The following is a 17,977-nucleotide window of genomic DNA, read 5'->3' on the forward strand; positions in this document are numbered from 1 at the left end:
GCACAATTTCAACCAAGACCACAAGGCAGCAAAAACTGGGATATACCCCTTCCTATAGCTGACTTCTGGACACCGCAGTTGCGTCTTTTCAGCACACAGGGCTACTGAGACTGCTGCCCCTAACGGCAGCTCCTGATGCCACTTCGAGCCCCAGCTGGGCGTGCTCATATCCAAACAAGGCTGCACAGCCCCAGCAGTAGAAATGTGGACTTCCCCCATCCCGACTGCCAAACAACATACACCATGGTCGCATGGTTTTAGCACGCAGGCCCCCTGAGGCCACTGCACCAGCAGGTAACTCTCAGGGCCTCTGTGACCTGCCACTGAGCACACTAGTATCCAACCAAGTGCTGAATGGCCCAGCAGAAGATAGTCGGACTTCCTCCTTTCCATCTGCAGACCTCTGGTCACTGCATTGCACTGATCCAGCACGCAAGTCCCCTGAGCCTGCTGCAAGGCACAACATGCTGGCATCCAGTCCCCACAGTAGCGCTGCTCCAGCACAAGGGCCCCCTGAGCCCACTGCCCCAGTAGACGATACTTGGGTACCTTTGTAAGCAGGCACTGGGCATCCAATTCCAATTATGGATGCTCATCCCCCAAAGCAGAAAATGGGACTTCTCCCTACACGGGCCAGAGGCACAGCACAATCACTCTGATCCAGTGTGTAGGCCCCACAAGCACACACCACTTGCAGACAGCTCCTGGTGCTATCACTGGGCATATGCCTTTCCAACTGAGGGTGCATGGCTCCCTCAGTAGGATGCAGGGCACCACCCCTCCCCCCCACACACCCCGGGTTACCTACCTCTGGACAGTCTGCTGCTGGATCCTAAACCCCTTTGTGATTCAGAGGGAAATCACACTGGCCAGAATCCCACTGCCTCAACCACAAACTACGAGATACCCGCCTCCGCACACTCATAGGCCTGGGACCTCATAGTGAGTTTCAGAGTAATGCTAATCCAGCGACGGTCACACCACACCAGCTAAAGTCACAGTTCCTGAGCCGCAGGCCCCAAGACTCCTTAATCCCAGGCAATGGTCTTTGGGAACAAACAGTGAGCACATACCAGTGAGACCTCAGAAAACCTTTTCCACCAGAGCCGGAACAATAATCACATCCAAAACACCTTGCAAAACAATGCTGGGGGTCAGTCACATTGCTAACCCGTGATAACACTTCATCCACAAATAAGACACTAACAGTCAAGACCCAACTACCTCAAGAGAACCCAAATAGCTCAAGTAGGGAGCTCCACTAGATGACCTATCCCAGAAGACCTGAGAGATCACACCATTAGAAACACCCCCAAAAGAACCTGCGTAGCAAAGCAGTTGAATCTAGCTCACAGATACAATACCAATATTACAACAAAACATAGGGAGACAGAAAAGCAATCCCCAAAGGAATGAATAAAGTGAAAACTACGGAAAAGGAGTTAAATGAAATGGAGGCAACTAACGTGTCAGATGAAGAAAGTTTAAAATGCAAGAGGAGTGCCTATGGGAGCTTTGTGACAACACCCAACAAAACAACATCTGCATCATAGGCATATCAGAAGGAGAAGAAGTGAAGCAAGGAATAGAAAACATGTTGGAAGAGATAATGACAAAAACTTCACGGATATTGGCCAGAAAATAACTATGCAAGTGCAAGAACCACACAGGGTCCCAAACAAGATGAACCCAAAAAGACCAACACTAAGACCCATCATAATTAAACATCAATGCCAAACTAAGAATCATAAAGGCCATTAGAGAGAGACAGAGAAAGTTACCTACAAGGGATCTCCCATTAGAATATCAACTGATTTCTCAACAGAAACACACCAGGCCAGAAGGGGATGGAATAAAATATACAAAGTGATGTGAAACAAGGGACTGAATACATACCCAGCAAGTCTACCATTCAAAATTGAAGATGGAATCTGGACATTCACAGACAAAAAAGGGCTAAGAGAGTTTATTAACACCAAGCCAGCAATGCAAAAAATGCTAAAAGGACTGCTGTAAAAAGAAGAAACAGAAAGGCAAGATGAAACAAATATATAAGAATAAAAATGATGACAAACAAGTACATATCAATAACAACATTAAATGCAAAGGGATTAAATGCTTCAATCAAAAGACATAAGGTAGGTGAATGGATAAGAAAACATGATCCATATATTTGGAGTCTGTAAGAGACCCACCTCGGAGCTAAGGATTCACACAGACTGATAGTGAAGGGATGGAAAATAAAAGTGTTTCAGGTAAATGGAAATGAGAAAGAAGCTGGGATGGCAATACTTATATCTGACAAAATAGAACTCAAAGTGAAGGCCATAACAAGAGACAAGGAAGGCCACTACATAATACTAAAGGGGGAAATTCAACAAGAAGATATAACTCTGGTAAACATATATGCACCCAATACAGAAGCACCCAAATACATAAAATACACACTTCTGGAAGGTATTAAGGGACAGATAGCAATATAGTCATAGTTGGGGATTTTAATACCCCATTGACACCACTGGATAAATCCTCTAAACAAAAAAAACTCCAAAGAAACAGCAATCCTAAATGACTCTCCAGTTCAGATGGACTTGACACCTTCAGAACATTTCATCCCAAAGCTACTGGATATACATTCTTCTCCAGTGCACATGGGATCTTTTCAAACACAGACTACAGATTAGGACACGCAACATCTCTTCAAATTCAAGAGCATAGAAATCATAATAAGCATCTTCTCAGGTCACAATGGCATAAAACTAGAAATCCACTGCAATAAAAACAATGAAAAAATCAAACACTTGGAAGCTAAATAGCATGCTATTAAACAATGGTTGGGTTATCAAAGAGATCAAAGAAGAAATGAAAAGCATCCTGGAAACAAGTGACAATTAAAACACACAATCCTAAAATCTATGGGATACAATGAAAGCAGCCCTGAGAGGCAAGTTCATAGCTCTACAGGCCTACCTCCAAAAACAAAAAAAAAAAATGGTAATGAAGTATCTAACCTTGCAACTTAATCAATTAGAAAGAAAGCAACAAGAAATGCCCAAAGTACTCAGAAGGTAGTAGATAATAAAGATCAGAGCAGAAAGGAACAACAAAGAGACCAAAAAAATATAAAAGATCAATGAAACCAGGAGCTGGTTCTTTGAAAGGATACCAACAATCATGAACTGCTAGCCAGGCTCAACAAAAACAAAAAGAGATGACCCAAATAAACAAAATTATAAATGAAAGAGGTGAAGTAACAAATGACCCCACAGATATACAAAGGATTGTAAAAAATTACAACAAACAACTCTACTCCAACAAACTGGACAACCTGTGTAGCTGGACATTTGTAAACAAGGATCTGATGTCCTGCCAAGAAGAAGCGAATGTTCTATCAGGAGCACAGCGAGAACTGCAAGCGAGTCACGCTGGGTCAACATTACACACAATCTTGAGTTCCAAGAACATTTACGTCCCTGAGAAAGGCTCAGATTAAATAGTTGTAGGTGTAAAACAGAAAGGGAGGGCACAGCTGCAAGTTGTCTTCAATATGCTATAGTAATCCTATATAATAAAAGGCTAATATGCAAATAGACAAGAAGCAGAACGACCGATTGCTATGCTATTCACTGACCACCAGGGGGCAGAAACCCAATTCAGGAGCTTCCCCTGGTGGTCAGTGCGCTTCCACAGGGGGAATGCCACTCAGCCAGAAGCCCTGAGCCCGGCTCATTGCTGCCAAGTGCAGCGGTGGTGGCAGGAGCCTCTCACATGGGGAGTGGGCCTAACCCATCAGTTGGACATCCACTCAGGGCTCCTGGACTGCGAGAGGGCACAGGCCAGGCTGAGGACTTCCCCCGCTAAGTGCACGAATTTCGTGCACCGTGCCTCTAGTAATATAGAACAAAACAAGATTTATTTTTTTATTTTATTTTTTATTGATTTTTTACAGAGAGGAAGGGAGAGAGATAGATCGATGAGAGAGAAACATCGATTAGCTGCCTCCTGCACATTCCCTATTGGGGATGTGCCCGCAACCAGGGCACATGCCCTTGACCGGAATCTAACCTGGGACTCTTGGGTCCGCAGGCTGAAGCTCTATCCACTGAGCCAAACCAGTCAGGGCACAAAACAAGATTTAATTGATTCACTGCTGACACATGACCTTGTACCAAACCCCAATAAAAACGATGGTGAGAGTGCAAGGTTTGCTGCATGCCTGAGCGAGCTGTAGCCCTCTGTCTGGCGTCAATCATCCTGAGTGCTCATCTTACCTCTGCGTCTTTGGTTCAGTAAACATCCCTCAACTCTTGGCGCCCAAATAGGGACCTTAAGGTAAGTACTGGGAACGCACAGGACTGAAAGGCAAAAAGTCTGCAATGGTATATGCAAAACTTTCGGCAAGCCAGGCAGCGCATTGGGGAACTCCCCAACGGCAGAGAGTCAATATATGACTCTGCTGCGTTCAGTGCTTAAAAGCACTGGGGTTAGTGTGTCTCAAGACACTTTTAGGAAATTAGCTAGAGAAATAAAAAGGCATTGTTATTGGTTTGAGCTGACAGGCAGAAATCAGTTAAATCTAAAGGTTCATGCGCTACGTCACGCTCATCAGAATGGAGATCCTATAGGACAGGAAGTTTGGTCCTTGTGTACTTTGATTACTATGGCTCTTAAATCTTTGCAGTCAAAAGCAGATTATAAGGCTACTCCAATTAAAGTTACTAGCTCTCGTTCTTACTCTGCTTGTGAAACTGATAAAGACATGCCTTCTTTGCCTCCTGGAAATAATACGGACCAAAAAAGGAAAGATTTTGAACGGAAGTTGAAGGGATATGAAGATATAGAAGAGACTGATAAAGAGGACATCCAGGATTTGTCAGAAAGTGAAACTAGTAGCACTGATTCAAGTGGTAGCGAACAAACGAGATTAAAAAAGAAAATCAAAACAAGGGATGACAAACAAGAGTTCTTAAAAGATTTGCTGACTCATACGAAGGCTTTAATATGTGGTATCCCACCGCCTCATGTTAAACCCACTAATAAGTTACAGGAATTAATCAAAAATGCTTTTCCAGTTCAACAGCCACTGTCAGAGGAGCCCGGAGTAACTCCCTCGGCTCCTCTTCCAGACCCACCACATTATTCCACAGGGGCACATAGGCAATTCCAGCTGCCCTTGCCTACTGAAATAAACAAAATATTATTTGATTCAGAACCTGGAGATGAGATTGTTTCTCCCACATGGAGAGAAGAGATAATGATTTCCTTGCATTTCTGATACAGCGGCAGCCAATGCCACAGGATCTGCAATAATATCCCCAATATCCAAATGGTTATGCTAATGTGGCTCATAGTCCTCAGTCCTCATGAGTTTAAACCTCTCAAAAGCTTAAAAGAGGCAATTAATTCTTATGGCATGCATTCCCCGTTTGTGACGGGATTACTTACTAGTTATGCCTCAGAATTTTTGCTAATTCCCCTCGATTTGGAAGCTTTGACCTAAACTGTACTGGATCCAGGAATATATTTACAATTTAAAACATGGTGGAGAGAGGAAGCTGACGTTATGGCTAGAGAAAATGCAGCAAAACAGCCTCCAGGACAAACATTTCAGGAATTAACTGGGTCTGGACAGGATGGGCGATTGCAAGCACAGGCACCTTTTTCAGATTTGCATATCACTCAGATAAATTATGTTGTTTAAGAGCTTGGCAGAGAGTGGATACACCTGGAAAGGCATCTTCTGCTTTTACTAAAATTACTCAACAAGCAGGGGAGCCTTACACTGACTTTCTGTCAAGATTAACAATAGCAGCTGAAACCGGTTTGGCTCAGTGGATAGAGCGTCGGCCTGCGGACTGAAAGGTCCCAAGTTCGATTCCGGTCAAGGGCATGTACCAGGGTTGCGGGCACATCCCCAGTAGATGTGCAGGAGGCAGCTGATCGATGTTTCTCTCTCATCAATGTTTCTAGCACTCTATCCCTCTCCCTCCCTCTCTGTAAAAAATCAATAAAATATATTTTTTAAAAAAAGATTAACAATTGCAATTAGAAAGGCTCTCTCTCAGGAAGAGTCATGAAGATTATTTCTTCACTATTTCTTTACAACCTCAAGACTATGAGAAATCTGCATTTACTGTCCCGGCTTTAAATCAAGCTCAACCCACTCAACGGTATCAATAGAAAGTCTTACCACAAGAAATGTTCAACAGTCCTACTATATGAAAGGCATATGTGCATCAGCCTTTAGAAATAGTCAAAAAAAGATTTCCTAATACTCTAATTTATCATTATATACATGATATTTTAATAGCTTCTGAAATTCAATCACAATTACAGGAGATTTACCAATACCTCCTTGAAAAATTCTAAGACTATAGATTAGAAGTAGCCCCAGAAAAGAAACAATGGCAGGAGCCATGGAAATATCTTGGGCAAAAATTAACAGATGTCTCCATTATTCCACAGAAGGTTCAAATTAGAAGAGGCAGTTTAGAGACTCTAAACGATTTTCAAAAGTTATTAGGAGACATTAATTAGTTGAGACCCAGTCTTGATATACCTACTTATCAATTGACTAATTTATTTCAAATCCTAAAGGGGCCACCTGAATTAAATAGCCCACATGTTTTAATCCCTGATGCAGAAAAATAATTAACTTGGATAGAACAGCATATACAACAAACACAATTAAATAGACTTCTCTCCATAGACAATTTTAAATTATTAGTTTCCACACTGAGCATTCTCATACAGGGTTACTTCTTCAAGATAGTAATGTTATTGAATAGATTTTCTTGCCTCATAAATCACAGCAAAATAAAACAGACTTATATTCAAACAATTTGCCAAATTATTTACAAGGGGAGATTAAGATTAAGACCATTATGTGGTTTAGATCCAGAAGAAATTATAGTACCTTTTACTGTCAAAAAAATTCAAAAATTGTTTCGAATATGTGATAACTAGCAAACTGCTTGTGCTCATTTTTTAGAGAAAATACATAAACATTATCCTACAAATAAAAGGTGACAATTTCTTAAGAAAACTGAATGAATATGGCCTCATCATATTATAGCTAATGAACCAATTCAAGGCCCCACTGTTTATACCAATGCAAACAAGCTAGGAATAGCTGGTTTTCATTTTCAACAGCTAACAAAGGTAATTCAGTCTCCATACACTTCAGTACAATGCGCAGAACTATTTGCCATTGTTTTATTACTACAACATTTTCCTCAAGCTGTAAATATTGTCACTGATTCTCAATATGCAGTAATTACTCACTTACTAAAAGCTTTTGCAGTAATGGAAATACTTCAAAATATTAACACTGATAATGGTTCTGCATATCTATCTACAAAATGTCAAACATTTTTTTTCAATTTCATCATATCACTCACGTCACTGGCATCCCTTGTAACAATACAGGACCAGCTATTATTGAAAGACAAAATCACACCTTAAAGGAAATGATCAAAAAACAAAAACAGGGAGAATCCCCTACATGAAGACTATTAACAGCTCTATTTACTTTAATTTTTTTAAATCAAGATGAGACTGACAGTACTGCTGCTCAGCGACACTGGGTAAAGGATGTTTCACAAGAATTCAATCAACCTGTGTTTTATCATAATGAGTCCTCTCAGTCATGGGATCCTGCATGGGTCCTACGATGGGGGCGAGGATATGCTTATATTTCCACAGGTAAAGAAAAGTTCTGGGTTCCTGAGAGGCGTCTTCAGCGGAGACATGGGAACCAAAAGGAAGTTCTACTTAAGTGCCCTGACTAAGGATTTCTCAGAGATGACCTTGATGGGGTCTCCTACCCGCAAAGCTCTAAGTTCAACGCAACATTCATCTGTACCAACCTGGGGTCAGGTGAAGAATCTTCCGAAAGAGGGAGAACAACTGGTTTGGCATCATGGTAAAGAAGTGACGCCATCGACTTTGTTCCTTGCTATACTTGCACTAATAACCACTCAGGTAAATGCTAAGAATCATATATACTGGGCTTACAGTCCTAATCCCCCACCGAATAGAGGTGTTTCTTGGTTGGATTCAAAGGTTCGAATTTATGTTAATGACTCAAATTGGTTACCCGGACCTTATGATGATCGAGGTCCATTAAAACCAGAAGAGGAAGGTAGAGTCATAGAAAATCATACCACTGGAACTCAGCGAGTGCCAATATGCTTAGGTCAAGGAGACCATTGTTCAACAATACAGGCACAAGCCCTGCTGAACATTTTGAAAACACTATTACCGCAACAAAAAACAGGCATTTGATTCTTCTGAGTGCCCATGGGTTTAAAAATGTTAGTTGGGATAACAACAGTACACCTCCATTACTTCCACCATGTCATGTTCCTATGTTTACACACTTGTCTGATTGAGTCCATTGGGAATCCTGTAGAGGAGAGACAGTTTGGGTTTTATCTAATACTTCCTATGGAAGCATCACTGATTGGAGCCCTTCAGGTTCTGCCCCTTCCAAAGCCAATGGAGCTGATCTACGATGGCATAGAGGAGAGAACAAGTCCATATCCACGCAAGCGAATGTAAGCATCGTATGGCATGATGGAGGATTTGCTCCCCCAACACCTCATCAAGAAGGACATCCTGCTGAATCTGACTTATGGAAACTGGGGTCTGCCTTACACTCTTTGAAAGCATATATTTGCATAAAATAAGCAAATCTATAAAAATAACTCTGGGATATACACCTTACAATTTTATGCTAACAAAACTGCCTTTGCACAAGCCTGTGTTCGATTACCATTTTTATTAATGATAGATGATCAAATTGTAAGTCTGCAGAGAAAATTCATATGAAATATAACTAGAATTATTCATCAATTTGCATTACTCCTGTACCTTAGAATGAAAGTCTGTTTCCATGGGAAAAGGTTAAAAAACATATGTTCAATCATAAAAATCTAACAAAAGAAATTCTAAATTTACAATCTCATATACAAAAAATATTTCAAAAGAAATTGCATAAATTAACTGGGAAAAAAGTGTTAAAAATATGGTTAAGGAATTGCAACAATTAAATCCTATACCCCATTTACAAGCTACTTTAGGAGCTCCTGCTGGAATACTATTATTGATACTCTATCTCTGTATCATTTTATATTTAGTCTTCCAAGGACTCGGGAAAACCAAGCAACTAATTGCAACTAATTAGGAGAAAAACAGCTGTGTTTTCACTGATGCTCCATCAAATGAAGCAAGAAAAAAAAAGGGGGGTTTGTAGCAGGACATTTGTAAACAAGGATCTGAAGTCCTGCCAAGAAGAAGTGAATGTTCTATCAGGAGCACAGCGTGACTTTCAAGCGAGTCACGCTGGGTCAACACTGCACACAATCTTGAGTTCCAGGAACATTTTCCTCCATGAGAAAGGCTAGGATTAAATAGTCATGGGTGTAGAACAGAAAGGGAAGGCACAGCTGCAAGTTGTCCTCAATAAGCTATTGTAATAATATAGAACAAAACAAGATTTAATTGATTAACTGCTGATTCACTAACCTTGTACCAAACCTCAATAAAAGCAATGGTGAGAGTGCAGAGTTTGCTACATGCATAAGCGAGCTGTAGCCCTCTGTCTGGCATCAATCATCCTCTATGGCCGTCTTACCTCTGAGTCTTTGGTTCATTAAACATCCCTCATCAATCTGGACAAAATAGACATATTCCTAGAAAAATACAAGTTTCCAATACAAAATCAGGAAAAAGCAAACAACGTGAACAAGCCAAAAACTAGTGAGAAAATTGAAACAGTAATCAAAAAGCTTTCAGAAAACAAAAGCCCTGGACCAGATGGCTTCACAGGGGAGTTTTACCAAACATTCAAAGAAGAAATAAAACCAATTCTTCTCACACTCTTTCGAAAAATTCAGGAGGAAGGCACGCTTCCAAGCTCTTTTTATGAAGCCAGCATTACCCTAATTCGAAAACCAGGAAAAGACAACACAAAGAAAGAGACTTACAAGCCAATATTCCAGTTGAACAGTGATGATGCAATCCTCAACTAAATTCTAGCAAACTGGATCCAGCATTACATTAGAAAGATCATACACCAAGAACAAGTGGGATTTATCCCAGGGATGCAAGGCTGGTACAATATCCTCAAATCAATAAGCATGATACATCACATAAAAAAAAATGAGAGACAAAAAAAAAACACAATCATATCATTTGGTGCAGAAAAGGCATTTGACCAAGTGCAACAGCCTTTTCTGATAAAAACACTCAGCAAAGTGGGAATAGAAGGATCATCCCTCCCCATATAAAAGCCTTATATTAAAAGCCTACAGCCAACATCATACTCAATGGGCAAAAACTAAATCCATTTCCCTCAAGAACAGGAACAAGACAGGGATGCTCGCTTACACCACTTCTCTACAAAATGGTACTGGAAATGCTAGCCACAGTGATCACACAAGAAAAGGAAATAAATGGCTCCCAAATTGGAAAATAACAAATAAATTGTCATGATTTGCAGATGACATGATACTGCACATAGAAAACCCCAAAAACTCCTTCAAAAAATTAGTAAACTTAATAAATGAATTCGGCAACGTAACAGAGTAAAAAGTTAACACCAAGAAATGTATGGTATTTTATACACCAATAGTGAACTTACACAAAGAGAGTTTGAAAAACAATCCCATTTATCATCCCACCAAAATAATTAAGATACCTATGAATAAACTTCGTTACAAAGGTAAAAGACCTCTACTCAGAAACTGCAAGACGTTGAAAAAGAGATAGAGGAAGACAAAACTGATTAAAGAACATGCCATGTTAATGCTTGGTAGAATCAACATCATGAAAATTGCTGTACTACCCAAAACGAACTATCGATTCAATACACTCCACGTTAAAATACCAACAGCATATTTCACAGACCTAGAATGAACTCTCCAAAAATCCATCTGTAATAAAAATAAAATGACCCTGAACCTGAACAGGTTTGGCTCAGTGGATAGAGCGTCGGCCTCCAGACTGAAAAGTGCCAGGTTCAATTCTGATCAAGGGCATATACCTTGGTTGGGGGAACATCCCCAGTAGAGGGTGTGCAGGAGGCAGCTGATCCATGTTTCTGTCTCATCAATGTTTCTAACTCTCTATCCCTCTCCTTTACTCTCTATTAAAAACCAATAAAATATATTTAAGAAACAAACAAACCTCAAATAGCTGCAGCGATCCTGAGAAAGAAGAACAAAGTAGGAGGGATCTCAGAACCAGATATCAAGCTGTTTTACAAAGCCACTGTTCTCAAAACTGCCTGACACTGGCACAAGAATAGACGTATAGACCAATGGAATAGAATAGAGAACGAAGAAATCAATCGAAACCACTAGCTCAATTAATATTGATAAAGGAAGCAAAAACATACAATGGAGACAAAACAGTCTCTTCAATAAATGGTGCTGGGAAATTTGGTCAGATACGTGCAGAAAATGAAACTAGGCCACCAACTGGCACCATACACAAAAAACAAACTCAAAATGGATAAAGGACTTAAAGATAAGACAGGAAACTAAAAATATTAGAAGAAACCACAGGCAGCAGAGTCTCAGACATATGCTGAAGCAATATCTTCACCGAACCAGCTCCTGGGACAATGGAAAATAAAGTTAAAATAAACAAATGGGATGGCATCAAAATAAAAAGCATCTTCATAGCAAAATAAACCATCAACAAGACAACAAAGCCCACTGCATGGGAGAACATATTTGCCAATGTTCTCTCTGATAAGGGTTTCATCTCCAACATTTACAGGGAACGCATACAATTTAACAAAAGGAAGATAAACAACGCAATCACAGAAATGGGCAATGGAACTAAAAAGATACTTTTCCAGAGAGGACTAAAGGAAGGCCAAGAGACACATGCTCAGAGTCACTAATCATCTGAGAGATGCAAATGAAAAGGACAATGAGATACCACCCCACAGCTGTCAGAATGGCTTATCATCAACAAATCAACAAAGGGCTAGTGCTGGTGAGGATGGAGAGAAAAAGGAACCCTCCTTCACTGCTGGTGGTAATGCAGACTGGTGCAGCCACTATGGAAAACAGTATGGAGTTTCCTCAAAAAACTAAAAACGGACTCCCATTTGACCCAGTGATCCCACTTCTAGGAATATATCCCAGGAACCTAGAATTACCAATCAGAAAGGATACATGCACCTCTATTTCACTGCAGCACAATTTACAATAGCTAAGATTTGGAAACAGCCTAAGTGCTGGTCAGCAGATGAGTGGGTTAAAAAGCCGTGGTACATCTACACACTGGCATAGTATGCTGCCGCAAAAAGGAAGAAACACTGACAATGTGCAACAGCATAGATGGAGCTGGAGAGCATTATGCTAAGCAAAGCCAGTCAGTCAGTCTGAGAAAGATAAATATCACATGACCTCACTCATCTGTGAATTATAATGAACAACATAAACTGATGAACAAAAACAGATCCAGGATTCTGAAGATGGCGGCGATATAGGCAGACGCGTCCCAGGTCGTGTCCCGGAGCAAATGGAGTGAGCAGCTGAAACTAATAACACCCACCCTAATTGGCGAAATTGCTCAGCTGGTGAGACCGTTTGCAGCTGGGAAGGGCAGAACTCCCCTGGAAAGGTAAAAAAAACCAGGGATTTGGGCAGGAAAGTTTGCCAGACCTCTGAGCCCAGAGGGTCGGATCGAGACTGCGTGGCAGACAGCCGTGTCCCTTGGGACAGGCATAGCCCCTGACTGGGGAAAGGAGATCCGCGGGATTCCTGGTGCCATCGGGGGATTTGAGAGCTGGGTTCTGTGATCACAGAGGACTGAGCCTAAAGGGGGCAGCCTGAAGAGCTGACCAGACCATACAGTGCCGGTAAGAGAAGAGCTTACAGAAACCAAGCATTTCCCGTTTCCGTGGCCGGCGTTTGTTTGTTTTCACTGAATCCTGTTCATAAGATATTTTGGATACAGACACACACCTGTGCTGAAGAGAGGGAGAGGGTGCGGAGGAGTGGAATCTGCGGAGAGACGGAGGAGAGAAGGGGGGCCGGGAGAGGTGGCAGCGAATTGAGCGCTGAGACACCCCTGAGCACAGGACTGGGGCATCCATTCTCTCCGGAGAGTGAGACTCCTCCCCCCAGTCCCCAGGCAAGAAGCACAGCCACACCCAGATGCCACCCTGAATGAGATCAAGGATTAAAATAATCTGATCAATTCCTGGGAGTTGACAGGGTCTGGCCTATAGAGGGATTTTCAATCCCAGCAACAACACAGAGCGGGTAACTATTAGGGAACCAGCTCTGTATAGTTGACCTCTCCAAATCAGTTTTAAATGCGATAAGAAGCCGTATAGCCTCAGAGGACAACCCCAGAACACTGCCACCCTGAGGCTGAGCCACAAACTGACTCTTTGCTAAACACAAAATAAGGCAGTCTGGGAAACAAATACGACCTGCTTTAAAATAAGGACTGTGGTTTACAACACAGAGGAACAGTGTATCGCAGGGAAACTCAACACTCTCCTGAATACCTGGCAGGACTAAAGGCGAGCCAGACTGAAGAATAGAAGAACCTAAGGACCTTCACTACTGCAATATTTTTTTTTTCTTTTTTCACCTTTTAACTAAGAAAACAATTTTTTTTCTTATATTTTTTCTATTTTTTTCTTTTTTTTCTTTTCTTTTTTTTCCTTCTTTTTCCATCACCTGATTTTACCCTTTTAATTACGACCTTCTTATTTTTAACCAGTATTATTACTGCTACCATTTTACCATTTTTTAAAGGGACATTTTTTTTTTTTTTATTTTTGGTTTAGTGTCCTCCATTCTATTTTCATCGTTATATTATTGTTTCTAGTTTGCATCCATCTCCAGGGAGCTGTTGCTGGAATTTGTTGGGATTAGTGGCGGTTCTATAGGGGTAGTTTCCGCATATAAAAATTCTCTTCCCCCTTCCACTTCATTCTCTCTTTTCGCTCTTTTTTTTTTTCTTTTCTTTTCTCGCTTTTATTTTCCGCCCTCCTTTTTCCCAATTTCATTTTTGCACTCCTTTTTTTGGTCCCTACTTTTCTTTTCTTTTTTCTATTTTATCTTTTTCTCTTCCTTCTTCCTTATCCCCTAATTCTCTTAATTTGGGTGGTCACCTTTATTTGGGGTTATTAATATTGTGAATATATTTGTGTTTAGTGCCTGGTATGTGGTCCCTTGTTGAGTTGTATTTTGTGCCTTTAAATCAACGCTGCAGATCCAAGCAACAGCAGCCTCCTGAGCACCACCTCCTCTGCTGAGGAACAGGAGCTGTACGTGAAGCCTCCCCCCACCAGCCACAAGAGCCACCACAGCTGTGAACAGCACCCACCAGAGGAGCTGCTGCCAACTGAGGAGCAGCTGCTACTGCAACCACCCGAAGAACAACCACAGACCAAGGAGTCACTGCCACCCAGGGAGCAGCCACTGAACGACTCAATGTCTAGATATGTCAGTGAGATCAAACATGGGTAGAGAAAGAAACCCCCAAAAGAAAGAGAAGGAGGACTCTCCAGAAAAGCAGCTAATACAGAGGCATGCAACATGACAGAAAAAGAATTCAGAATAAGGGTCCTAGAGTGCATAAACTGGATGGAGGAAAAAATCAACAACTTCTACAAGAAGCAAGAAGAAACAGATGGAAAAGTCAACTACCCATGCAAGAAGCAAGAAGAAACAGGTGAAAAAATCAATAACATATGGAAATAACGATAAGAAACAGATGAAAAAATCAACAACTTAAGTAAGACCCAAGAAGACATGATGAGTGATATAGCTGCAATAAAAAACACCATTGAAAGTATCAACAGTAGATTAGGAGAAGCGGAGGACCTAATTAGTGAATTAGAAGACAAGGAAGCAAAACACACCCAAAATGTACTGCAATTGGAGAAAAAAATTAAAAGACAGGAGAATAGCCTAAGGGAGATTTGGGACAACATGAAACGAAACAACATAAGAATAATAGGGGTACCAGAACAACAGGAAGAAGAACAAGGATTAGAAAACCTATTTGAAGAAATAATATCAGAAAACTTCCCTGAGGTGGGGAAGAAAAAAGTCACACAAGCCCAGAGAGTCCCAAACAAGGTGAACCCGAAAAGACCCACAGCAAGACACATCATAATTACCATGGAAAATGTTCAGGACAAAGAGAGAATTTTACAGGCTGCAAGAGAGAGACGGAAAATGACTTACAAGGGATCTCCCATTAGATTATCAAATGATTTCTCAACAGAAACACATCAGGCCAGAAAAGAATGGACGGAAATTTACAAAGTGATGCAAAGCAAAGGACTGAATCCAAAAATACTCTATCCAGCAAGGCTATCATTCAAACTTGAAGGGGAAATAAAAAGCTTCACAGAAAAAAAATGGCTAAGGGAGTTTATCACCACCAAGCCAGCATTGAAAGGAATGCTAAAGGGACTGATATAAAAATAAGAAATAAAAAAACTCAGAAAGAAAACAGCTACACAAAAAAAAGAAATGGCTACAAACAAGTACCTTTCAATAATAACTTTAAACGTAAACGGACTAAATGCTCCAACCAAAAGACATCAAGTGGCGGAATGGGTAAAAAAAAAAAAACATGAGCCATACATCTGCTGTCTACAAGAAACCCACCTCATTAGAAGGGACTCACACAGACTGAAAGTGAAAGGATGGAAAAATATCTTTCAGGCAAATGCAAAGGAAAAGAAAACTGGGGTACCAATACTTATATTGGACAAAATCGACCTCAAAGTGAAGGCCATAACAAAAGATAAGAAAGGCCACTTCATAATACTAAAGGGATCAATACAACAAGAGGATATAACCCTGGTAAACATATATGCACCCAATGCAGGGACACCCAAATTCATAAAAAAACTCCTAGACGATATCAAAGGAGAGATCGACAACAATACAATCATAGTAGGGGACTTTAATAGACCACTGACAGCACTGGATAAGTCCTCTAGACAAACAATCAGCAAAGATACAGCAATCCTAAATGACTCACTAGATCAGATGGACTTAATTGACATCTTCAGAACACTTCACCCCAAAGCCAGGGAATATACATTCTACTCATGTGCTCATAAGTCATATTCAAAAATAGACCATATATTGGGTCACAAGCAAAGTATCCCCAAATTCAAGATGACTGAAATCATAAAAAGCATCTTCGCAGACCACGATGGCATAATATTAGAAATAAACTACTATAAAAACAACCCAACATACTCAAACACTGGAAGCTGAATAGCATGCTATTAAATATTGATTGGATTACCAATGAGATCAAAGAAGAAATTAAAAACATCCTGGAAACTAATGACAATGAAAACACAACAATCCAAAACCTATGGGACACAATGAAAGCAGTCCTGAGAGGGAAGTTTATAGCTCTACAGGCCTATCTCAAAAAAAAAGAAAAAATGGTAGTAAGTCATATAACTCTACAACTCAAAGAATTAGAAAGAGAGTGACAAGAAAAGTCCAGAGTGAGCAGAAGGAAGGAGATAATAAAGATTAGAGCAGAAATAAATGACATAGAGACCAAAAAAACAATACAGAAAATCAATGAAACCAAGAGCTGGTTCTTTGAAAGGATAAACAAGATTGAAAAACCTCTAGCCACACTCACCAAGAAGCAAAGAGAGAGTACCCAAATAAACGAAATCAGAAACGATAGAGGAGAAATAACAACAGACCCCACAGAAATACAAATGATTGTTAAAAAATACTATGGACAGCTCCACTCCAACAAACTAGACTACCTGGAGGAAATGGAAAAATTCCTAGAAAAATACAACATTCCAAACTCAATCAGGAAGAATCTAAAAATCTCAACAGGCCAATAACTATGGCAGAAATTGAAGCAGTCATCAAAAAGCTTCCAGCAAACAAAATCCCAGGACTGGACGGCTTCACAGGGGAGTTTTACCAAACATTCAAGGAAGAACTAAAACCTATCCTTCTCGAACTACTACAAAAAATTCAAGAGGAAGGAATACTTCCAAGCTCATACTATGAAGCCAGCATCACCCTAATACCAAAACCAGGTAAACACAACACAATGAAAGAGAATTACAAGCCAAAATCCCTCATGAACATAGATGCGAAAATCCTCAACAAAATCTAGCAAATCAGATCCAGTAGTACATCAGAAAGATCATACACCATGACAAAGTAGGATTTATCGCAGGGATGCAAGGATGCTACAATATGCACAAATCAATAAACGTGATACATCACATAAACAAATTGAAAGAAAAAAAAAACCAAATGGTCATATCAATAGATGCAGAAAGAGCATTTGACAAAATTCAACACACATTTTTGATTAAAAACTCTCAGTAAGGCGGGAGTAGAAGGATCATACCTCAACCTAATAAAAGCCATATATGACAGGCCCACTGCCAACATAATACGCAATGGACAAAAACTAACACCATATCCCCTAAGAACAGGAACAAGACAGGGATGCCCACTCTCACCACTCCTGTTCAACATAGTACTGGAAGTGTTAGCCATTGCAATTAGGCAAGAAGAAGAAATAAAAGGCACCCAAATTGGAAAAGAGGAAGTAAAAGTGTCCTTATTTGCAGACTACATGATATTATACATACAAAACCCTAGAGACTCCATCAAAAAGCTATTAGACTTAATACATGAATTTGGCAATGTAGCAGGATACAAAATTAACCCCAAGAAATCTAAGGCAGTTCAGTACACCAATAGTGAACTTTCAGAAAGAGAGATTATAAAAAAAATCCCGGTTACCATCGCACCAAAAAAATTAAGCTACCTAGGAATAAACTTAACTAAAGAGGTAAAAGACCTCTACTCAGAAAACTACAGGACTTTGAAAAAAGATATAGAGGAAGACATAAACAGATGGAAGAACATACCGTGTTCATTGATTGGTAGAATCAGCATCATTAAAATGTCCATAC

At 40.3% G+C, this 17,977-nt stretch overlaps 1 protein-coding gene across 1 annotated transcript in view; it reads left to right on the forward strand.

Moving 5' to 3' along the window:
- Nucleotides 1-251: 251 nt before the first annotated feature.
- LOC308512352 (centriole and centriolar satellite protein OFD1-like) overlaps nucleotides 252-17,977 on the forward strand; it is a gene marked incomplete at both ends in the record, with an annotated part of 134,089 nt that continues 116,363 nt past the window's right edge. Inside the window, 1 exon segment of the mRNA XM_081082123.1 lies at nucleotides 252-294. Coding sequence (XP_080938249.1) covers nucleotides 252-294 — 43 coding nt within the window.

The sequence above is a fragment of the Myotis nattereri genome, assembly GCF_964212035.1.
Source record: "Myotis nattereri genome assembly, chromosome: Y".
Classification (NCBI taxonomy): domain Eukaryota; kingdom Metazoa; phylum Chordata; class Mammalia; order Chiroptera; family Vespertilionidae; genus Myotis; species Myotis nattereri.